Source organism: Drosophila mojavensis, unplaced genomic scaffold, assembly GCF_018153725.1.
Source record: "Drosophila mojavensis isolate 15081-1352.22 unplaced genomic scaffold, ASM1815372v1 contig_231, whole genome shotgun sequence".
Lineage (NCBI taxonomy): Eukaryota > Metazoa > Arthropoda > Insecta > Diptera > Drosophilidae > Drosophila > Drosophila mojavensis.
Window position 1 is genome coordinate 7288597 of NW_025318772.1, and position 24653 is coordinate 7313249.

Consider the following 24653-nt stretch of genomic DNA (forward strand, 5'->3'; position numbering starts at 1 on the left):
GCAGTTGCCACATCGCCCGAATAATGAACACCAATCTAAAACTATTGTCATTGTTTCGTATATTAGGAAATCACATATCATACCAAAATTAGCTCAGCAAATTATAATCCTAAAAATAAACAATACCAGATTCCAATAAATATGCAAAAATAGTATTTATTTCGCAAATTCGCGTCAAATCGATTATATCTATGTAGCCCTGTTTACGTTTATTGTGAGTGGCATTGGTGCCACATACACTTACACACGCAAGCATAATATATTATTTGTGTTAAAACTTATTGCAAAAAGAGAAGTGTAGCAACTGTATTTCAATTAACGTTTGCAATCAGTATTTGCAAACTATTGCGCTAACTCATAAATGGAGCGCCAAGCGTACAAAACGCACAAACGCATGAAATTCTAATAGGACATAGCGTCAGTGCAAGCAAAAGGCACTGGCAAAAGTTTTTTTTTTTTCTTTGGAGGATATGACGACGCAGACACGTCAGGATGAGCGCATTTGCTCGAGTGGGATTGTCGAGGATGAGGCTTTTGCGGCCGCCTATCACAGTTTGCCACCACACAGTCCGGAGTTTGCCAATTTTTTGGCACACCAGCAACATCAGCAGCAGCAACAACAACAGCAGCAACAGCATCAGCAGCACCATCAACAACATTTGTTGCATCAGCATCAGCAACAGCAGCAGGGGCAGGGACCATTAATGTGGCCACCGCACATGGGTGTCCAATTTCCACCCCACCATCCACACGCCCCACCGCCTCCACCCCATCATCATCATCAGCCACCACAACCGCAGCCAGCTCCTTCTCCACACGTCTACAATGAATATTTATACAATCTTGCGTACTCCGGACCACCAGGTCAAACCGAAACGTATTCTGTGCTGCCTGTCGGCCATGGAAATTTCCTGAAGGTGTATCACTGTCCAGAGAATGCCGTCAATGATGTTTACGCCCAGCATGCGGCAGCGGCTGCAGCAGCAAACTACTCGCATATCAATATTGCACCAGCGAACCAGCATCATCCGGCAGCTGCAACAGCTGGGCAGAATCAGGCACAGCCACAGCCATCGACAGCACAGCAAACGCCACTATATGAACTGTTTGCCACCAATCCGCTGCTGCCAAAGCCAGAGATGAATATTATAAGCCAACAGCAGCAACAGCAACAGCAGCAACAGCAACTACAACAACAACAAAAACAACAACAGCAGCAACAGCAAACACCTCCACAATTCCATCAGGTTGATGATATCCCCACGGGCGTCACTTCTGCTGTGGCAAGCAGCAATAGCGCCAACTTGTTTATAAATAACCTTGTAAATAACTGGTCCCCCAATTTAACGGGCAGCAGTTATATACAGTTCGGCGCTGAGGCGCCTGAAAAAACGAACACCTATGTGGAAGCAACGCCGACGGCAGTGGCAGCGACAGTGCCGCAACAGCCGCCGTCTCCTGTTAAATTGCAGCAACCACAAATACAGTCGCCAGCGCCACTACCTGAGTATCATGCCAATAGCGTGGAGGTACAACCGGCTAACTCAGCCGCCAAAGATGTTAAGCTAAATGAAGCATTAGCAGCGGCAACAACAACAAGTGCTGCAGAATCATCTGCAGCCGCAGCAACCACAACCACTGCCCTAAAGAAGCCACCGATTGTGGTATCTGGTCCGCCCGAGGGCAAGAAGCGCATTGTGGCCGAGGTGAAGCCCATGCCCATGTCCTACTCGGACGTCTTGAGCAAGGGCAGCACACTGCGTGGCACCGCGGCAACAATGCTCGCCAGCAACCATGCGGGCAATGAGACACGCTCGGTAAATAATTTGGAGAATGGCCATCCAACACAGAGACGATCAGGCAAGGAGGATAACAATGGAAATGGGAATAGGGAGATGCGCAATAATGCCAAGCGCTCGCCGCTGCACGAAATCAAGGATGGACAATCTAGCAACGCAACAGGACATCGCAGCAAGAAGCGCCAGCAGTCGAATCAAGGAGCACAGCCAAAAGCGGTAAGGCCCGTGTATAAACTAGAAAACTAGTTTTTATCTAGGAAACTGAAAATTGTTTCTCGAGGTGTATCAGCATTCATTGATTATTAATAGATAATGTCAGAATTTTGAGTATTTAATATATAATTAAATATTATTGTCATATATTTATTGAACTAATATTTCTGTTCTACTTGGGCAGCCATTGCAGCAGCAACAGCAACAACCACAACAGCAGCAGCAGCAGCAACAGCCCCAGCCCCAACAGCAACAACAACAGTTGCCGCCACCATTTAAATCTGGTAAAGCCAATGCGGAAAAGAAGCGTTCTGCCCAAACGAAATTCGGAAACAACACGAATAGCACGAACAATCTGAATGGATTCACCGCCAAAACGAATGACAATAAGGCAAACAGCAATAGCAGCAGCAACGGCAACGGCAGCAGCAGCAGCAGCAGCAGCAACATGGGTACCAGCAACAGCTGCAGTGCTCCCAGCAGCAGTAGCAGCAGCAGCAACAGCAGCAATAGCAATAATAACTTTTCCAGCCGCAAGTCAAACAATGGCAACAACAACAATCGCAGCAACAGCAACTCGCATGCAAATTACTCGAATGCCAATTCGAATAATTCCAATGGCAACAACAACAATAGCCACCACAACATGAGCAGCAACAGCAATAACAATGGAAATTCTTCATCGTCGTCGAAGCGCTATGCGGGCTCCTCGAATGCAAATTTAAGCTCCAACTCTGGCTCGTATTCGTACTCCTCGAAGCGTAATCGAAGCGGTGCATATGGCTCATCCAATTCGCCAGCTCATGCGAGTGCCTCAAATCGCAACTATGAGCTGGCCAAACGCATTCTACACACCTGGTGGATCTATACGCTCAAGCTGATCACCTGGCTGTTCTATTTGGTCTACGACATTGTTGTGCTCGGTTGCAGCATGGCGTATGAGCGCCTCACCACAGCGTATTTGGCTGGCGTCGCTTATGCACGCCAGCTGCACAAGGAACTGAAGCAGAATTCGGGCAAACCGAGCATATGGTGGCGCAACTATTGTCGTCGCTTCGATGCGCGCTTCAAGAAGAACTCTCGTTGGGCATTTTGGCGACGCTTCTACAAGCGAAAGCCGCCGGAGGCTAATGCAGAAGCATTCAAAACGGGTCGACTGCCGCAGACAGGTGAAGAGGCCATGTACTCGCTGTTGAACTGCAAGGGAAAGGATGCCTATAGGTTTGTGTTAGCAAACAACACTAAATACCATTAGCTATAATAATAACATTGTATTATTGCAGCATATTGGGCGTGCCGCCGGATAGTCCACAGGAGCAGATACGAAAACACTATAAGAAAATTGCTGTTCTGGTGCACCCGGATAAAAACAAGCAGGCGGGCGCTGAGGAGGCATTCAAGGTGCTGCAGCGCGCATTCGAATTGATTGGTGAACCGGTATATAAATCTTCCAGATTCTCAGTTAAGATCATGTATTTAATGGCTTTAATGCTTGCAGGAAAATCGTCTTGCCTATGACCAAAGCATTGCCGAGGCATTGCACGCGGAAAAGGCATGGACGGAGCTGCACGATTTGCTATCGCAATTGCAAACCAAAATGACCGAGGCGGCCAATACTATAAGGTGAGCGCCACGAGTGACTTAGCAAAGCAACTAAATCTTAAAGTAATAATTTCTTGCATCAACAGATGTAGCACCTGTGCGCAACGTCATCCTCGTAAGCTAACTGAACGTCCTCATTATGCAGCGCGTGAATGCGCTTCCTGTAAGATACGCCATTCGGCAAAGGATGTGAGTAGAGAGCGGCGTAGACACTGTTTACTATTGTTAGTAATATATTTTCCATTTGGCAGGGTGATATTTGGGCGGAGACAAGCATGCTGGGTCTGCGCTGGAAATATTTGGCGTTGATGGATGGCAAAGTGTACGACATAACCGAGTGGGCCAACTGCCAGAAGGGTGCGTTGTCGCATTTGGAGCCCAATTCTCATATGGTACAGTATCGTATTGTGCGCGGCGCTCAACAGCAGCAGCAGCAACAACAGCAACAGCAGCAGCAACAACATCATCATCAGCAGCAGCAGCAACATTCACACCAGCAGCAAGCGCAATCGCATGCACATCATCCTGGCGGACCAGCCAGTGGTGTCAGGTAAGTCCACATTGATCACACAAAATGAATTCGTATTTCACATATACATTTGCAGTGAGGCTACGCTGCACGAGTTCTTGGACAATTTGTATAGCGGTCAGCATCCGGGTGCGCCCAATGCCACGCCTTTCGCTGGCAATTCACGCCGTCGCACGCGTCGCAACTAAAGTTTGCTGTGCGTGGCATAGACTTAAGTGTTTTTAAAATCTCCAGTCTACTACAGTTCTTATAAGCATTGCGCCGTTGGCTGCCTACTCACATAGATAAACTCTAATAGGCCAACATCAGCGCAACCATCTCCCAATATAGCACACACACACACACACACACACACACACATACATACATACGAATAGACCACAATCGAAACAGATTAAGTTCTATGATATCTCCACTCTACTCGACATAAGTACAATGACTACCAATTGCCGTTTATGTATGATTTACTATATTTGTGAATCTTTGTGTTAATAATGGTCTTGCATAAGTCTAAGGGTATTACGATTGCCCATCACTTAAGTAGTTGACGTCTGTGTTCTACATTTTACTTTCTGCCTACCGCTTATGGACAGCTTAACACGCTTAGCTCGTAGCAAAAACAAGTCTAAATCTAAGATAAAATTATAGATTGTAAACGGTTTATACGCCACGCCATGGCGTATAAGCCGACAAATATATATGTAAAATCTAACACATCCGAATTATAAATGTTAATAAAAATCATCATATATAGAGAACCTAAGGCAACAAATCTTTTATTCCTGAAATAAATTGAAGTATTCTGTAAATCGTAAAATGAAAAGAATTGTGAGTTTTTTGCATAAGCGTATTTTTTTTAGTGTTTTATTGAAAAAATGCTCCACTCCATTTCCGCCTAATTTTCTACACATTATTTTTGTTTTCTTTTGTTTCTTGTTTTTTTTTCTCTGTATAATAATAATAATTACAATTACATACATAGTGTTTACATACTGCTCCAGCTCCACAAAAATGGCTACTACGCATACAAAATGTATTGCAATTGAATACCTATGGAACCTAGACTGTGTGGGACTTAAAGTCTATTTTGTTTATGTTTTTTGCTTGGATTTTTTGTTTTTATTCTTGTTTTTTTTTTTTTTTTTTTTTTTTCTTTCTGTCAACAAAGTTTGCTGTCTTGGGAATTTTGTTGATTTTATCTTATTCATATTATGTATATATGTGTATATTTTTGTGGGGTTTTTTCTTTTTGTTGATTTTGTCGTAAGTTGCTGTCGCATGCTAATGTTGCATGCCTTCAAAAATGTTTGCAGTTTAGTGGCATAATTTATTTGTAATAAATTAATGAAACATGTAATTGTTGTTTATGGATTTTTTGTTTTTCAATTTGTGAATCTCCACAAATTTGTTGTTTATAGTATATGTTGCTTAAATAGTTTTGACTGCTTTTGCTTAAATTCCTCAACAAATATTGCGACTAATATTAAATTACAATTTATTATTTTTTGTTTTTTCTTTATACATTTACAAAACTTTTTTGAACCAACTTATTTTTGTATTTTTTTGTTTTTGTTTTCCATTTATATATAAGTATATATATATAAGTATATAAATTAAATTCTATGCTTAAATACATAGATTAATTCCATGCTCACATACAATTTAGTGAAATAAAGCATTAGGCTCAATTTTTAAATTGTTTTCTTGTTTTGTTTTATTATATTTTGTTGTTGTTTTTTTTGTATTTTTTTGTTTTTTCTATACAAAGCTTTGTACAACTAAAGTAGTTAAAAAGAGAAAAAAAAGCAACAAAAATGTATTTTATATATATGGATGCATCATACATGCGCACATACGCTGTATATACATACACACACATACATATATAAAAAAGAATATGTATGCACCAGATTGTAGTATGCAAAGCGAATGCTCGCCGTAAAAACAAACATTATTATCATTATTATGCATTACAATTATTATTAATTAAATTGTTTAATAATAATTAGTACCAATAACAATATGCCCCTAGTGTTTCACTTTTATGTATATATATATATATTTTTATACTTCACTAAAAGTTATTTCAATGTCAATACAATATCCGAAACTTGTATGTATATCTGCTTATGTGGATGTAAATGAATGCTGTTCGAGTGTGAGTGTATGTGTGGATGTATATGTGTGGATTTGTGTGTGTGCTTATGACTGTTGGAGCATGAATTGCTGCTCCGGGCGCTTGGCTGTGCTCTCTTCTGTTTGACCCTCTCCTCTAAGCTCTGTTTTGGCGCCGACCCGCATTATCCCGATATTATTTCGGTGTCTTCCGGTGTTTCAGCTCCTGGGCGACATCGTCCAGCAGCTGGGTGGCATAGCCGTTGCCATTACCAAAGCCATTGGCGAGCAGGACACCGTTCGATTTGTGCGCACTGCCATTGGTCAAGGACGTCACCGCATCGCCATTGGCCAGCGTCTTATAGCCGTTCTTCAGGCCATTCGCATGACCATTGCTGAGCGCCGCGTTGCCATTGCCGTTGGCCTTGGCCGTAGCTGACGCTGCTGCTGCTGTTGCCTCTGTCGTCGTCGTTTGTGGCAAGAACAGATCGTCGTGGGCATTGATGCTCTTGCAGTAGCCGTTCGGCTTTGCGTGTCCATTGGCCAGCGCTGCATTTTGCTTCTGCGAAAAAAAAATAAAAGCGTGTGAACAAACACATAAAGGAAATATTAATTTGTAATTGCAGACCCACGGTGCGTATGATTGATATGAATGTTGCGCATGCTACGCGTGATTACACACACACATACACGTATATTTTAATTTATTATATTTCATTATTTGGGTTTTCTTTTGTTTATGTTTGTGTGTGTGCGGCCCACAAAAAAAAAAAAACAACAACAACAGAAATACATATTATGCAATCAGCTGAGACGCTTTGTCAGCGTTTGTTTATTATTTTTTTTTATTTTTTTTTTTTTGCTTTTTCATTCGTATTTTTTTTTTTTTTTTTTTCATTCAACTTTCACTTGAGCGCTGCTCAATGGATGCTGTGGGTCGCCGACAATGTCGCTGCCGCTGCCGCAGTCGACATCAACGGGCCAACGTTGAGCGTGGAAGATCATTAAGCGACAACATTTTTGGCGCTTTTGTGTTGGACAAAGCGGACTTAAATGTAAACCCAATTCCCCCGAGACCTACTTGACGAAATTTCGTTAATGAATTTAGACCACAGAGAGCGAGAGCGAGAAACAGATGTTTGCAATAGGCGTCTGCAACATACAGAGATCGGATGTAACCGTATGTGATATAAGCGTTCACACGGTTTTCGTTTTCACGAATTCGTGAACAAATCCGGAATCTCGAATACGAGCAATGCGAACGCATTTTATGTTTATGTCATTTTGTGGGGCTTTAAATGGCGTTCAAGCAACGTGGGAAGCCACGGCGGGGCGAGTAGGCCTCAGTTAGGCCTTTCAACTATGCGCCTTGATGGCCGATAATTATCATAATGGGCGACGTGAGAAGCTGTTGCACCTCAAAATGCTCTCATTTCCGGAAGAGTGAGAGAGAGAGAGAGAGAGAGGCAAAACTGGCTTTTGTTTATCCAGTTGAGAGGGTGTTCTGGCACTCACCATTAGACGGTTTTTGTAGGCTGCCTTGTAGAACTCGTTGAACAGGAAGAAGAACATAACAGCATGCATGCCTATCCACCAGACGAAGGCCTTCGGGTAATTGCAGTCAATAAAGAGCAATTGGAAGGCGTGCACCATGATAAGAATAAACTGAACCTGTACCGGGCGACCATAAATCACAGATTTAATAAACTGATTTATATAGTAATAGTGATATGATTAATCCGCTTACCATTTGCAGCGTTGTCAGGTACTTCTTCCACCAGAGGTACTTCTGGTACTGTGGACCCATGGCCGAGAACATGTAGTACGTATACATCACAATGTGAACGAATGTGTTGAGCAGGCCAAAGAATGTGCTGTGACCACCTAGAATATATATGCCGCATTATAGGGTATCTGACAACACAGTTGGCCGTTTTCAGGAAACGCACCTGGAGTGAACTTAACACCGAACCACACCGACATGGGCATGCAGCCGTGATGGATCACATGGAGAGTTGTTACCTGGCTCGTCTTCTTGCGCAGCACGAAGAAAATCTGCAAACGAGCATCGACGATTGTGAATCTGAGCTACATTGTGAATGGGAGTCACACTTACCGTATCCATGAACTCTGTGAACTTGGAAAAGTAGTACCACCAGCACGCATGAACCATCTGAGTGGGAGGAGGCAGCAGCAGAGAAAATATTGTAGATTTGATTAGCAAAGGTTTTGAGCAGGCGAAAATTGAAATTAAATCAACTCACACACAGACTTTTGAATACCCTAATTTGCGTATGTTTCATGAATGAAACACTTAATCAAATCTTGATTAGGGTATCCACTAAGCACGGCATGGCCATTGCTTCTCTTCCATCACTCACACTCAGTTAGAGGCTTCAATTTATGTTTATTGTTTTTAAATCATAATCAAATTATTTTGTAACTTGATTCAATTCAATTCAATTCAGTCATTCATGCACACGCTTTAATAAGTATATTAATAGTCAAAATGCAGCAGAAAGTTCAAAAAATATAGTAGAGTTGGAGGGGGTAAAAACATTCAATTAATTGATTAACGGTTTTGGAGAAAATTTGAAGAAATCAGTTGCCTGGCCATTGATAAATAGAGTCTTAAATATGTATTTTTTCGGGGGGTTGTATATGTATATATAGTTATATGGGGGCTTAGAGAGATAGAGAGTGTTTGTATACAGGTTCCAGTTTGGATGGATAGGTAGTTTTTTGGGGTCCAGAGTTTTCTACATTCTGTAAGAGAGATGATATCGATAACGATTGTTATCGATCTGTTTTAGTGACACAATTTAAGGGTGCTGGCAGTTATGCATACGGCATACACATGCTCCGATCTGGATTAGGATCTAGTTGTTGTTGTTTTTGTTGTTGGTTAGCATAAGTTGTAATTATATATTATACAGAATTGGGTTATTGTTTAGGTGTAAGAATAGGTGCAAAATTTGATTATCGCGCATGTGAAACCAACAGCTGTGAACCCAAAGTAGATAGACTATATTTATATATATTTATATTGAATATTGGTATGGTAAGTATCTATGTAGGTATTTTGTTGTTTGTATTATCAGCCCAGAACCAATTCAGGCGCACACACCCACACAAGCACACCAGTGTGAAGCACACCAAAAGTATTCTTATCAACTAGTTTATCGTTATCAATAGAAGCTAATCAATATCGTTATTCAACGTCTGTTTGTCAGTTTAACACATACCCTTAACGTTCTAGGATTATTACTATAGTCAACTGGCTGACATCGGAAGCTATAATGTCCTGTTAGCCAACCGGAAACTCCTATCTGCAAATGTAGAATTTATTTTTGTTTTGTTTTTCTTTTCATATATCGAAATTTTGTTTTTGTTTTTGTTTTTTTTTTTTTAATTTTTTTTGTGATTTATGATGATTTTCTTTTTCTTTTTGCTGGCATCGGTTTTGCGTTGGCGTTTTGGCACTTTTATTTAGCGGCTTCCAATTGATGTAAAAGCTGTAAAGAATTAGGCATGGCACACACACACAGACATACAGATACACACACACAGATACACACGCATACATTGATATTTACACAGACACACACATAGTTGAAGTTTTTTTTTTCGGTTAGTAGACAGCGTTTAAATGATATTAATTAAAATAAGCAGCAACATTATTTAAAGCGATCATGTTTTTGTTTTCTTTGCACAAATTAATTACCATACTCTTATATACAGAACATGTATATAGCACTACATAGACGCATACATGTGTATGCTTATATATGTAAGTATATATAAGGGCGCTAAATAGAAACCAGCTACACTTTTTGCACGCCTCGCTCGGTAATTGTTTTTATGCGGCGCAGTTATTAAAAAGCTAATTAAATGTGATTATAAATTATAAGAGGAATACATAATAAGAAAATAATAATAAATAAAAAATATGTATATATGTTGAATATATAAAGCAATGCTGGTTAAAATTGTTTGATTCGTGACTGAGTCAGAAGCGATTGCATATAAATAAATAAATAGTTAAATATGAAATCCAGTTATGTAGCTATATACGCGGAATGAGTACCGTTTCACTTGGATCAAGTTTTAATTTCATGGACGCAACTGTAAATATATATATATATATATGTAAAAAATATATAAGATCTGTGATCTAAACTGGGAACTCTGGATGAGACAATTTCCCTACACTTTTCACTTTCACTAGACACTGAGAGGGGCATTTCCTACTGCATACACAGAGTTATATATAGGGTTTTTGTTGTTGTTGTTTTTTTGGACACTTACTCTCCTAGATGTGGCACTATCGCTATAGTCCACTGGCTGACAGCGGAAGCTGTACGAACCCCACCAGCCGCCCATTAAACACTAAAAACAAAATCAGATTAATGCCAAAAGAAAAATGAAATAGAGAGAACGTAAGAAAAACATAAAATAAAGTGCACATTAAAAGCGCCAGCAGCAGCAGCAGCAGTAACATTTGCCTGTTGTCAGTTGCCAGTTGCCAGTTGCACGTTGCACGTTGCAAGCTGATTGTCATTTAAACGCTTTGCGGGCCAGTTAAGCAAGCAGCCAAAACGACGACGACGCCAGCCATAAAGTTGTTGTGGTTGTTGTTGTTGATGATGATGTGTTTGTTCATGCGTTCATGCTTGTAATCGACACTTACCTCATAGAAGAGCCACGCACTAAATACAACCTGTAACGCATTGTACATGACCAGCAGGTTCTGTAGATGTAAGGGCTTTCGATTCTCCATTAATCGCGGGCCAAGCACCTGAGTAGCAAAGAAATTGAAACTGATTAGGCAAGCTGTCAAAATAGAGATAGCAGCTAGAAGAGTTGTCGATTTTTTAGCTCAAGATAGGAATTTGTTATATTTCGTATATATTATAGCTCAGCAGACAGACGAATTTTATGCCAACATTGTATTTTCCCATTTTTAAGATAAGGTTAGGAGATAAAGATCGATAAATTGACAAATTTTTGTGGACATGTATGTATGTCTAAAATATAAGTTTTTATTTGATTAAAAATGTCTTCATGATTGATGGCCGCTTAGAGCATTTCCTTTTTGGAAAGAGTATTTTGTATATGTATGTGTTTTCTTGTTAGCTTGATAAATCATTGGCTATAATTATAACTGATAAACTAGTGCGTCTATGCTGCGGGTAAACATTTGCTATCTTTATCAACTTGGCTTTGTGAGCCAGACACACAGAGAAACTACTTACTAAAAAAGTTTATATGTATTTATATATTTCCGTAATCTACGTTCTGAAAGCATTTCCATTTAAAGTTATTCAACTTCCTTCTCAACTCATTATCAACTGCTTTCGATCTAATCTTTTTTCGCCCTCATTTTCAGGTGTATTTCTTTGGGTTTCTATAAAGTTGTATATAATCTAAGTTCTATTGTAGATATCGTCGCCTAATACTACTGGAATTTCTCATACGTATAGAATTGACTCACAGTACTGTCTGCCTTATCAGCGGGTTGATTAAATTGGACTATTATAAAAACGCCTTATGATTAGAAATTCATTTTCGCTCTGAGTTTAGTTTCTATGTAACTGGATCATAAATGTGCTCAGCGCGACAAACAAAAAACAAGAACAAACACGGATAAAAAAGCGTAGACACTATCAGCGAGTACACGCCCACGTTGTGTGTGCTTTCCGCATGTTAATAACACTTGAGATTACGCCGGAGTGGCGACTGCTCTGTTCTGTTCTGGTCTGGTCTGGTCTGGAATATGACCCAAATCTGTTTATTAAGTGGCTAACCATATGGCCAAATCAAGTGGCCATAAAGCCAGTGAAACACCTGTTGTGTAGTGGGCAGTGTGACGACTTACCTTAACCAGGTAGACGTATGTGAGGCAAACGGCCAGTGTGGGGAAGGGTGATGACATCATGGGCCAGTCCTTTGTCCTTGAATCTGGGCAATTGGAAAGAAAAGAGAGAAGTGAGTAAGCGTGATTAAGCTAGGCAGTGTATAAATCAATTAAATATAAATAATTCAATTCATTAGCTGATGCCTAAATTGTTTTTCCTACTTCCAAATGTTGTTTATAAAGTGTTTATTATTGTTGTTGTCATGTACGAGAGCCTTTGTCATATGTATGTGTAAAACAGCAGTTACATGTATATTCATGTATATCTAGATAGTAAGTATCTATATTAGATAACGAAGCAAGCGTTATCATCGGAACATCATTAGCATTGGGCATTGGGCATTGGCCCTGATTTGTAGCAAGTTCGTGTATTCAGACAATGTCACAGACTTGCACTCATTAGCGAGGCTAATGATAATGGTAATGGTAATGATAATGATGCAGCACATCCCGGCTAATGCACAACAATTACAGAGTTCAAGTTTAACCATCTATTTAATTGATATATATTATTTTTTATAAAATATTTATATGCATCGTGGCTTTGGGAATTTCTTCACTCCCTTCATTTGGCATTCAGTTAGTTCGGCAGCGATAATTGTCATAAAAATGCGTAAACTCAAGTCGACTGTTTAACTCATGAATAACTTATGCAACCAGACGAATAATCACGCGAATTTTGATTGCTCAAGCACAGCGGCAAAAGGAAGACACAAAATAAATAAATCAATAATAACAATAATAAAATATACATATGCGTAAGCAAAAAAAAAAAAAAAAAAAAAAAACAATCAAAGATAGATAGATGATAAAACTGTACGAAATTGAACAGCGGCCCAGCCCGCAGTTTGATGAATAGATTAGCAAATCATAAAGAGTGAAAAAGTCGAAAAACCAAAAGCCAAAAATTAATAAACGAATATTAATTAAGGCAAGCGAACTTGATTGAGCAAATGTGCCAAGTGAAATTGTTGCCGAAATGGATTGAATGAATGATTGCGAAAATAAAGGGTAACTCGTCCGGTTATCACATTAGCTAATCATGAAACACGAGCTCGCCCAAGTGCCAAACTCTGAAACAACTTGAGTTGTGTCTGAATGACAGATAGATTTAGTCAGTCTCAAGTGTTTGAGCAATGTTCAAGTTTCTCAATTGCATAAGACAATTTAGAAATTTATTCAGTAATATTGTTTTAAATCTCTGCTCAAAGGTGGAAACACGCAGTATGATTTAAAACTTGAGCAGGTATCCAATACTAGATATAATTTCTCACAATCAATGAAAAGTTGTTCAAAGTAAATAAACTGTCTAAGGAGAATAAACTAGAATTAATGAACCATGAATAGAAATTGAAATATTATTTTGTTTCCACACAAGATTGAATATATATCGATCTATCATTCATCTATTTATCCATCACTCATCCATATATCTATATATTTATCTATCTGCACCTATCTGTCTATTCATCTATATATCTATCTATCTATCTATCTATCTTTTGCTATACAAAACCTCTTTAAGACAGCTTAATGAGACTACAATAAGAACCTCTCTCAACATAGTACTACAATTTTATCAACACTTCAATCGCAATAACAGAATAAAGCAAGTCCCAACAATACGTTCCCTTTAGAATTATTATAGAGTTCCCAAAAGGCATATCGTGGCCTAGGTTTTTTACTGCTTCTTTCAGCAATATTTGTAAACAGACTGATGTTATAATAATTATATATGTATGCGTGTTTTGTTAGAGTGGCGCCATTTGATGGCTACTTTACTTCCGATATAACGCAAATAAGACATATTATACGTTCGCCCTTAAAATAACCAAACCAAAGCAAACTCTCTCCCTCTCTTTCACTCTCTGTCTGTCTCTTCCAAGAAATGCTGACACGCACAGTCAAATAAGTAGCAGCAGCTATGGTAGCTCTCTCTCTCTCTCTCTCTCTCTCTCTATACATAAAAAGTATATCTAAAGTCGAGTATGTATTATTGTATGTGAGTACGTATCCATGTTATATTGAAACATAATTTTAGCGCGTCGAAATCGCTAAACATTTCTACAAGTGAGGGGGGACATGCTGCATGTGTGGCATAATAAATAAAATAAACAGAGAGAGTATATACAATATCTATATATGCCATAAAGGATGCAGGTTGGAAGAGAGCGAGAGAGAGAGAGAGGGAGAGAGGGAGAGCTTGCTAGCGAGCTTCCTGCTAAATTTCCTTTTAGCCAAGACACTGACTGATATTGAAATTTTGATTATTAGCTGTGGTTTGGCCTGAACCTAGAGTTGTTTTTTAGCCGCTCTCTCTCTCTCCCTCTCTGTCTCTCTCTGTTTGGGGCAATTAGTGAGCTGGTGTCAAAAATTACTCAATCATTTGCTAAACCTTTGCTGTTTTGCAGAGAAATGTCAGAAAGAAGAGCAGCGAGCACATCAACAAACAGAAACAACAACAATAATAATAACAACAAATACGAAACATCAAGGTTACACAAATTAGCGGGCCTAAACATATACATATGTATATATGTATATGTATAGGTATGCATGTTTGTACATATACATTTATCATATAAATATAGATAGCTATGTAAGTGTTAGCCATAGCTAGTAGCTGGCACAACTTACCACTATGTGTGTCCATATATCTGTTTATGCTCTCGATGTATTTCATAATTAAGGCCATTTTGTTGCTGTGTGTGTAAGTGGGGTTCTGTGTGGGTGTGTGTGTGTTTATGTGTGCTGCTTTTTTTTTTTTTATTGGTGGTTCGTTCCGAATAGTTCAACGCATCGAGTGCAATGCGAAAGATGTCGAGCTGCAATGGGAAAAGAAAAGAAACACAAATTAAAATTATGTAAAATCATTAAATGTATAAATCTATGAATGTAAGTATATGTATAGCTATAAATTATGCTCTATATTTATAAATCTAGACGGTGATTTATTTGTGAAAAGAAGCGAGAACACTCAAGCTGCGCGATTGCCTTTCAACTCACTAATTATTGCGATAAATAAAATAAATATATTTACATATACATATGTGCATATAAATATATATTCATGAGAGCGGCTGACAGCCAGCCCAGCGGCAACAGCAATAAAATTAGGTTAATAAACTAAAAGTTAATAAAAAAGAACGAAATAAAACATATATATAAAATTGATATATATATGAAAGTGCCCAGTCAGCGTTTGAGCGGCATATTTACATGTTGTTTATAATTTGATGTTCTGGTTTTTTTTTCGGCTTTCAACTTGTGGCCAATCGACGATAAGCGTAGACTTTGAGCTCAAACAGAAGATACGATATTGGCCCTAATCAAGCGCATATCAATCTAGATAAGCTGAAATCGATATATATGTTTTTTTTGGGGGTTTATTACATAACATTTGAGGCGCACTCGGCGTATGGGTAATATAAATATATTTACAGAGGGAAACGAAAGCAATATTGACCTCAAAAAGTTGTCAAAGGCATTACCTAAATAATGTAAGGAGCAAACTTTGCACTCTCTAAATATTCTACATCAAGTTATATGTGGGATTTGTGTGCTAAAGTGCAACGAAAGTTCAAGGACAGACAAACTTACTGACTAAGCAAATACATCAACACATATACACACACACACACACACACACACAGCACGTAAATATACATTTACACGCTGGCAGCACGTAACAGCTTTGCAATTGGCTCAGTGCAAACAAATTTTTTTGGCAACACACATAAAGTGCAACAGCCGCAGCTGCTGACAGCGCATTTTCAGAGCTGCACGCCCTCACTCCCTGCACACCCTCTCATGCCCGGCCAGCTCCTTCCTCTGGCAGACGCACTTGGCATAGCAATATTTGCAAAAATACAAATCTGGCCCGAAACAAGAGCCATGTTAGTACAATTGACAGGCCTCTGCATAAATAAATAAATAAATAACTAGACCCAAATGAATAGCAATTGTTGACGTCATTTACACGCACGCAAAACGACATTACTCATACGCCGTGTGCTACTGTAAATATTAAATAATATTCCGCTCAAAGGAATCTATCCCTCTCTCTCTTCCCCCTCTCTTTCCCCTTCGCTCTATCTCTTTCTGTTTTATCTAATTGCTTACCTCACTGCGGCTGTGATGGGTGAGTGAACTAATGGACTCGAGTCTGGCTGCGGCGGATGTAAAAATCGAAGTCCCAGCTTGTTAAGACAATTACACTCAGACAAATTTCATTATATTATTGATCGGATTCAGCGAAATATAGAGTTAGTCATTACTAGAAAAACAACTTATGGACTATCAACATTTCACCATTACGAGAAATGGATTTTAGCCTTGAGCTATGACAACACACAATAGTGGGAAATTTGTATGAGGAATCTTCGAATTTGATCATCTGTAATGCTTAAGCTGAATTGGAATTTCCCTTAAAATTTACCAAAACTTGAATAAATTACTATCAGTGTAAATATGTCGCAAATGACAGCGTATGAAATTGATTAAGATATAAGAAAAATTAATCCCTTTAGCCACTTGCGAAAATATACAACAACAAAATAAGATACTTTGATTCCAGTTTTAATGAATTGGTCAAAGCGTGCTAATGCCACGAAGCCAATTATCGAGCTGTACGTGTTGCACGTCGTCAACAATAAACTAAGCCATTGCCAGCTGAATACAAATAAATTCAAAGTCAGAGGACAAAAGCGGATAATAGAAACACACAGTATAAATAGAGCTCAAGACGTGCAAGCGGAAAATGTTGTCAACAAAGCAACAGCAACAACAACAGCAACAGAGTAGCAGAAGCTATATACAGTTAGTGTTGATTTTTGTCTTCTTCTTCTGTCTTTGTCTATATGTTTTTGGGTGGGTGGCCCGATTGGCAAGCGCAACGTCTGACACCACAACATGCCAAAGAGGAGGTGGCGGCGAAGGCGACCCACTGGGGCTCAGGCTCACCTTCGCCCAGCCAGAAGAAGCGACAACGAAATGCGATGCCAGCGACGACGCTTTAAAGCCGTGCCAAATATTGCTATTTCATTGACCTGATTTCACAGCGTGTTTGCTGTTGTTGGTGTTGTTGTTGTTGCTGCTGCTGTTGTAAGCCCACACACAAAAGCCAAACCATGAAGCAACAATGCACACGAGCATGTAAAGCGACACCCAAAAAACAAAAAACACGAAAACAAAAAACAGAAGAGAAAAGTAAAACAACAACGAAATAAAAACAACTAGCAATAGCGAACCCCAAACCGAGCCAAGTACAAACCCCAAGCCCGAAGCTAAAACCGAGCCCGTAACGAATTCGGTTTCCAGGGCGCCGAATTCAGACAGCAACATGCCGTTTAACCGGCGCCACGTTGTCACACACATACAGACACACACACACACACACACACAATATCACGTGATGGCGGCTCTTTATCCCCTCAGTGGGCCCACTTTGAAAAACCTTAGCCCTCCTTGTTAGGGTTTCTCTTTGGTCTCTCTTTCTGGGCCGCTTTTGCGCAGAGCCGCTCAGCAAATTTCTTGAATGAAAATCGGGCAATGGGAACTGCCTGGATTCGTATTGACATGACTCACACACACACATAGAGCGGCACGTTCAGCTTTTGTTTCTCTGGTTACAAATTGCGATATTTCAGCTGTATGAATTTTAATACTTATAGAAGTAACTAATGGTAGATTAATAAAATTATTTATATTATATGATAATTTCAAATTTTCATTTTTATAATTGTTTTATAAAAAATAATGCTAATTATTTCATTATTTTATGTATTTATTATGATACATATAATTGTTTTTAAATTTTAATATTTAGAGTTTATTCATTAGCCAATTAATGGAAAAATAATTATATATTTCATAACCACATGTTCTATTACAATTGTTAAAATTTTAAAAATTTTCAATTCCATATTATTTTAGCAATTTTTTAAAATTTTTTATTTCTAACCTAAATTGTATTACTATAAAAAAAAAAAAAAATTACATATTACTATAAAATATAAATATACAATATTATCTAGTAGATAATTACTGTAATAAGCTCTATCTCCATTACCCAAAATATAGCCTTTTTCTACCTTCTAACTAGCTTTTTCTCAGCTGCCCCTCTAAACTGAGGCCAGCACTATGCGGCCAGCGAGAAAATAAAAGGCTAAAGCCAAAGCATTCACGATGAAAACGCGTTTAATGTGCAACCAACACGCCATGAATGACGCCTAAAAGACGCGTGCCTCGTCGTAATTGTTGTTGTTGTAGCTGTTGTTTTAGTTGTTTTTTTGCTGCTCGTATTATGCCAGTGAGTAAGCAGTGTCTATGGCTGTGTGCGTATGTATGTGTGTGTGAGTATCAGTGTGAGTTGAGGGGCTGGGCCTCGCCTCAATTCTTATCCACCGAAAGGTGTCACGTGCATTGCGAGCCAGGCATTGAGTGGATTGGTTGGGGGTGGTTGTTTGGTTGTTTGGTTGCCTGGTGGTTGGTTAAGCAGCTCGCATTTTCAATTTCCTATTGATTTTCATGACTGTATGTGTGCGTATCTGTGTGTGTGTCTGTTTGGCCAAGTGTTGACAGTGCTCGACGGGCCGGGTCAATGAATGGAGGCGCAGTCAAAGGTTGTTTGGCCTACACTTGCAATTATCTGAAGTGTTTGGCTGACAGACAACTGCGATGGTAATTAAATAAATTTGTCCATCTCTTGCTGCCAGCCCTGAGCCTCACAGCTCACGTGCATCCATGAGATGTATATTAACCATATCTAAAGCGTAAAGGGCATCTAAGCGACAATTAGACGAAGGTTTATGCGCTATTTGCGCTTAAGCTGTTTATGTATGCGTGTGTACGTGTGTGTGTGATTAGGCCGAGCTGTTGACCTGAGATTTATTCATGCCAATTAATTTCAATTTATTGCGACATTTGTAGATCAGTCGCTGACAGCCGACGATAATCATGAAAACAATTCGAAAATACAAAATCATTTAATAGCACTGCTAAATAACTTTAAAAAAAAAAAACTGGTTAAAAACTTATTAAAATTCCCCATTTGATATCAACAAAAACTAGGCGCAACTATGAGATACCCTGGGAAAAGAATATGAATATAGCAAATTTATTATTCGGTTTATATTTTTTGTATTGAAATCTATATTCACGACAGATCATGTAAAGCTTCAGTCTTCATATACCCAGCAGCTCTACCCGAGTTACGAAATACACTGATAAATTATGAATATAGAAAAACCTATGTTTCTGCAATTGAACAACAGCTCAACATTTATATTAAAATCTATATTGTAGACAAATCATGTATAACTTCTTTTTAGATACATATATACCCATTTAGCCCTACTCACTTTAATAGGTAAATATTAGGCATGTCTTAAGCATCATGAATCGATTTTGACGGAAATTCAACGACAGCTTCGAACGGTTCATCAACCACATTATATTATGTATACGAACCGCTAAACTTCGTAATAAATTAACATAAAGTGTGTCAAATTAGCGTCGACAATTGTTAAATAATCTGATGCGAATTTAATTATTAATATGCATACGATCGCATCACTCAAATATATATATATAATATATATATTACCGACACGCATCAAGCGCACAAAACTAAATCTCGTTTTAACCAATAACAAACAAAAATTACAAAATATGAATTGAAATATGGCTAGTGAATGCTTGACTGGGTCTAAACTGTGAACAATGTGGACAATTGTTCATTATCATTTATCACTTGAACGATGATGTAATCCACAATAAAATTTACATATGTCTAGTATGCGGGATTCCAGAAGAGTCTATATAGGTAGAGAATGGCTTAGAGTCACAAACATTTCTTAGCCCTTTCAATTCATTTACATAAGACCGTAAAATTTCTAAAGAATTAAGTTTAGTGTTAATGACTCCGACTATTTTTAGAATGGCTAAGAGCATAAAAGATGGTTTCAGTATTGTCTCGAGTTTTACATAGAGTCTTAAAATTTAAGATTTTAATTTAAGGAGCTTTTTCAGGACTCAAATCTTTTTTGAATTGATTTCAAATAAACAAGGCATAAATACTAAATTGACTTATTCTAGTATAAACAAGTAAGAAGGCTCCAGTCGAGACTGCTCGACTGGGAGATACCCTGAACCCTCCAAGCTGATATTCTAATCATTCTGCACTTCTTCTATGCACACATACATACACATGCACTTATAAGCACGCGCTCTGCTAACTGCGCAGTAAGCAGCGGCTACGCTTGGGCTGCGCTGCAATATTATGAGAATTTATTAGTTGAATAATTTCTCTTGTAGTAAGAGTATCTTTATGAAACTTTCAGAATGTGTTCATATAGTTAAAATGTGTGTACATTCCAAAGCACAAGTCTCTAGTACTTGAAATGCGTTTTTTACAAATTGGGGGCGAAGGGGGCGTGGTATCCAAAATCTGTAAATTACAAAATCTTTGTGCCCATTAACTCTATATACAACGCAAATTTGAAGTCTCCAGGTTTAAAAGTGTTGAAACTAGGCTGAAAAAACAATGTCGATTTTTCGATTATTCTCGATAAAAAAGTTATCGGATGAGTTATCGAAAAAATAAAGCAAACTCGTACTGCCTATGATCTACACGAGTATGCATGCCAAATTTCAGCTCTCTAGCTCTTATAACTTCTGAGATCCTTTTGCTCATACGGACGGACGGACGGACGGACGGACGGACGGACGGACGGACGGAGGGACGGACGGAGGGACGGACGGACGGACAGACGGACAGGGCTATATCGACTCAGCTTGTCGTCCTGATCAAGAATATATATACTTTATGGGGTCTGCGATGATTCCTTCTGCCTGTTACATACTTTTCACAAAACCATTATACCCTGATTTCCCATTTTCAATGGGTTCAGGGTATAAAAATTGAGTCTTCGTTTTGCTCGTTAAGAATAAATAGCGTAATTAATATTGGGTTATCTGTAAACCTAAATTCTGCAATACTTTACATCATTTCTTACTTTTATTATCATTCTTAACCTATTTCTTTAAGTATTGCTCGTAGGCATTTTTCTTAATATTTAGCAATATTTTAATAAATTTATAATTTCAACCCCGTTTTTCCATTGTATAAATATTATATACATTTTTTATTATTTTTTATTTTTAAGTAATTTTTTGCCTGCTTTTATAAATACTTAATCAATTTTTATAAAATTATATTATTATATATAATCTTTTTTACCTTGTTTTCACAGTTGGTGCGTGCGTTGCAGTTGTTTTGCTGTCTGTTTTGTCTTTTATCGATATTGTTGTTTTTATTTATTTTTTCGAAAAATTTTATTAATAACTGTTTTATTTATGCAGGTATGTATGCAAGTAGAAACGTGATCAATTTTCTCGGGGCTATCGAAATTGGGAGAAAAACCAGTTGCATTTACTTCAGATTCGTATTGATTGATTATAATTATATATGGTTATCGTAATATATCAGCTATATCGCTTGCATTAAGGATTTATGTATATGTGTGCGCGTTTGTTGCATTTGTTGTTTTGTTATCAATTATTGAAATTGTTGCTGCGGCAGCTGGCATTTGCCTGGCAATCGATGAATGCCATAAAATTCACATTTACTCGATGGCGCACGGTTCGCTCTGTGGACTGGGCTCGCTTATCACACCGCTAAATATGCATGTGTGTGCATACATACATACATATGTGCTGGTGCTTGTACACGTTTTGTTGTTGTTGTTGTTGTTGTTGCTGTTTGCTTGGTCAGTGCTGTCAAGCTCGCCAAAATTGGCAGCTAAGTGTGCGTGTCCTTTCGAACACTTTTCGAAAACACTTCGAATGCAATGCGATAGCTGCTAAGATCATAGGCGCAGGCGACGCGACGCTCGACACTGGACATGCAGCGGTGGCGGTAACTGTAAAGGGGACAATTACGAGACGCGAGACAAGGCGAAGTGACCGAGAAACCGAGAGAGGCAAAACCGATGGCAGCGACTAGCAAAGCACGACTAACTGGCTGCCGCAACGGCTGACTAACTAAGGCCGAAGACGCCGTTAAAGCCGCTGTTGTCGACGTCGCTGTGGACGTCGACGTCGACGTTGTCGTCACCGTCAGCTGTCACAAGCGCGCTCGCTTTCGAGAATTGACCGAGCTAGCGAGCTGCACTGTCAGCGTCGCTGTCACTGTCACCGTCGACGTCGTCGTCGTCGTCGTCGTAGTTGATTACGAATTTTTAAACTTTGATATTGTTTAATGCAAAGTGGCGCGATATATATATTTTTATATATACAATACTGCAGTTATTTTTGTGATAATGTTTGAAATTTATATAGATCATTAAAATGAGCTCCATAGAAATGTAAATTGCAATGCATCGGTGCAGCCCACAGCTGCAGTTAGCAGCAACAATAACAACAACAGGTGAATGCTGTTGGCAGCGACGCTCACGTCGCTGTCGCAAGCTCGATCGCTGCTCGGGTTGGCGCGGCCTGAGTTGGCGGCTTTGGTTCGATGTTGCAAGGGCCCCCAAAAGCAAATTACAACAACGCCAACAACAACAAGCGCGACTGGCATCGACAGCGGCTGTTCGCTGAGATCGAATTCGATTTCGATTTCGGCAACGAGACACGACGCGCAGTGGCGCACGCGGCGCATACCAAACGAAAAGAAAAATAAGAAAAAAAACCAAAGCTGCGCACTTGTCGATCAATTAATTATTACGGCATTTCACACATACACGGACACGAACACGCACACACACAAGCGCAGAGGTGCACAGGTATTTGGGTTTTTTTTTTTATAGTTTTTGCCTTTTTGTTTTCCTTTCGCCCGAAAATAAATTCACGTTTTTTTGGGACTTTTGCATTAAAATCGAATTCATGGTCAAAGCGACGATGTATGTCGCCAAACAACAACAACAACAACAATAGTTAACAGGTAAACTTGACGAAATGGAAATTAAGACGCGCACCGCCCTTTGACGCAATCATCTAATTTGTTGTTGCTTATCTATTATGCATGTCTATACAAACATAGAAACACACACGCACACACACATAAGCATGTAGATAGATGTGTGTGTGTTTTATTAGGTCGCCATCGCAGAATGCAATTTTGTAATAATAGATATATGCATATAAGCATGCATATATATATATGTATATATATGAAAACCCCCGCGAATATTTAAATAAATGTATTTCAAGCTAGAGCCGAAACTCATATATCACTCTATATAGTTATATAGAAACAGACGATGCTGGCTTGCATTTCAATTAATTGATGGGTGGGCGTTATTCAAAAGGGTTTTCTGCCTGTGGGTGTGGCGTGCGGGGGCTTAGGAATTGTGTTACACACATTTCTGCTAGACAGATTAAATTCAATGGCTGCAATCGCAATGCCAAGATGCTCGTGGATTGTGCGTGTGTGAGTGGTTGGGTGGGTGTGAGTGTGAGTGTGGGTGGGTGTGGGTGGTTGCTGGCATCTTCGCTTTTGGGTTTTTCTGATGCCGATTCGGACTCGGATACCGATTCAGATTCGGATTCGGCTTCGGTTTCGGATCATTGGTCGCCCCACGCGCACCTGATGTACTCTTTCGGTCGGGCAGCGCTCTTTCGAGTGCGAGCGAGAGCGTATGGGCAGAGCGCGCGCTCTTTTGGTTGCTTCTTCACATGTACATACGTGTGCGTGCGTGCGTGTGTGTGTGCGGCAAGTGAATGTCTTGGAATTATGTCATATCTTCCAATGCCACACACTTGCCCACCAAAACGTGCACTTTGGCTGTGGCTGTGTCGGCCGCATTTGTTGTTGTTGTTGCTGTTGTTGTTGTTGTCATTGTTGGTTGCTTTGGTGTTATCGCTTAGCCAGCCGAACTGATTATTGGCAGGTGATAGTATTCCAATACATTGAGAAATGCCAGCGCACTGACTCAATTAACTTGGCCCAAGTGCACAAGGCGAACATTTGGGAACTGTGGGCTGTGGGAAGGTCGGCGGCAGGCTAATTGAGTGCATGATGATGCGCCCGACTGCCACCCCCAGCCCGCTGCCTCTGTCAAGTGGCGGCTGGGTCTGGTTACGTAGATGTGCATAGATACACAGAATGCAACAGATCTGTGGCATTAACTTATTTATCGAGTGGCCTTTGGCAAAAAGCGTTGCACACAGATTAGACGTTTTACGTTTTTTATGCTTTTTTGTTGTAATTTGTTTTTGTTTTTGTGTGTTTCGTATTTTTGTTTGCAGGCGGAAACAGGCACTTGAACATATAACGGGCAGACAACTGTTTTTTTTTTATAGATATTTTTTTGCCATTACGTGTATCTGCGAGATACACGCGACTTGGTCGCGACACGAGGAGCAGAACGAGGACGCAGCGCGTGCATTAATCAAACTGTACATTTATTTACTTTGTTTGTTTGTGTCACGTGTAATTGAAAAGAGCTCTTATTAGCATTAGCATTACTATTAT

At 39.3% G+C, this 24653-nt stretch overlaps 2 protein-coding genes across 6 annotated transcripts in view; one reads left to right on the plus strand and one right to left on the minus strand.

Annotated features, from left to right (window-relative positions):
- Positions 1 to 78: 78 nt before the first annotated feature.
- On the plus strand, positions 79 to 4906 carry LOC6575247 (transcription factor kayak). Its single transcript, XM_032733670.2, has 7 exons — positions 79 to 2015; positions 2197 to 3233; positions 3296 to 3449; positions 3511 to 3635; positions 3701 to 3803; positions 3866 to 4164; positions 4220 to 4906. Exons 1-7 carry the CDS (start codon positions 471 to 473, stop codon positions 4329 to 4331), a joined length of 3375 nt encoding a protein of 1124 aa, XP_032589561.1. The 5' UTR covers positions 79 to 470; the 3' UTR covers positions 4332 to 4906.
- A 70-nt stretch (positions 4907 to 4976) lies between these two features.
- Positions 4977 to 24653, minus strand: part of LOC6575248 (elongation of very long chain fatty acids protein AAEL008004) — a 34194-nt gene continuing 14517 nt past the window's right edge. Inside the window, exons 1-12 of one of the 5 annotated variants that reach the window (XM_044007909.1) lie at positions 24592 to 24606; positions 21417 to 21577; positions 14813 to 15000; positions 12137 to 12219; positions 10949 to 11056; positions 10567 to 10647; positions 9504 to 9587; positions 8375 to 8431; positions 8208 to 8313; positions 8006 to 8142; positions 7774 to 7929; positions 4977 to 6820 (exon numbers count right to left, since the gene is read on the minus strand). In XM_044007909.1, coding sequence (XP_043863844.1) covers positions 6455 to 6820; positions 7774 to 7929; positions 8006 to 8142; positions 8208 to 8313; positions 8375 to 8431; positions 9504 to 9587; positions 10567 to 10647; positions 10949 to 11056; positions 12137 to 12219; positions 14813 to 14870 — 1236 coding nt within the window. In that variant the 5' untranslated portion in view covers positions 14871 to 15000; positions 21417 to 21577; positions 24592 to 24606 and the 3' untranslated portion in view covers positions 4977 to 6454. Of the gene's footprint in view, positions 6821 to 7773; positions 7930 to 8005; positions 8143 to 8207; positions 8314 to 8374; positions 8432 to 9503; positions 9588 to 10566; positions 10648 to 10948; positions 11057 to 12136; positions 12220 to 14812; positions 15001 to 21416; positions 21578 to 24591; positions 24607 to 24653 lie in introns of those variants that run through there. The other 4 variants (XM_032733686.2, XM_032733683.2, XM_015167894.3 and 1 more) reach the window with 4 other exon arrangements.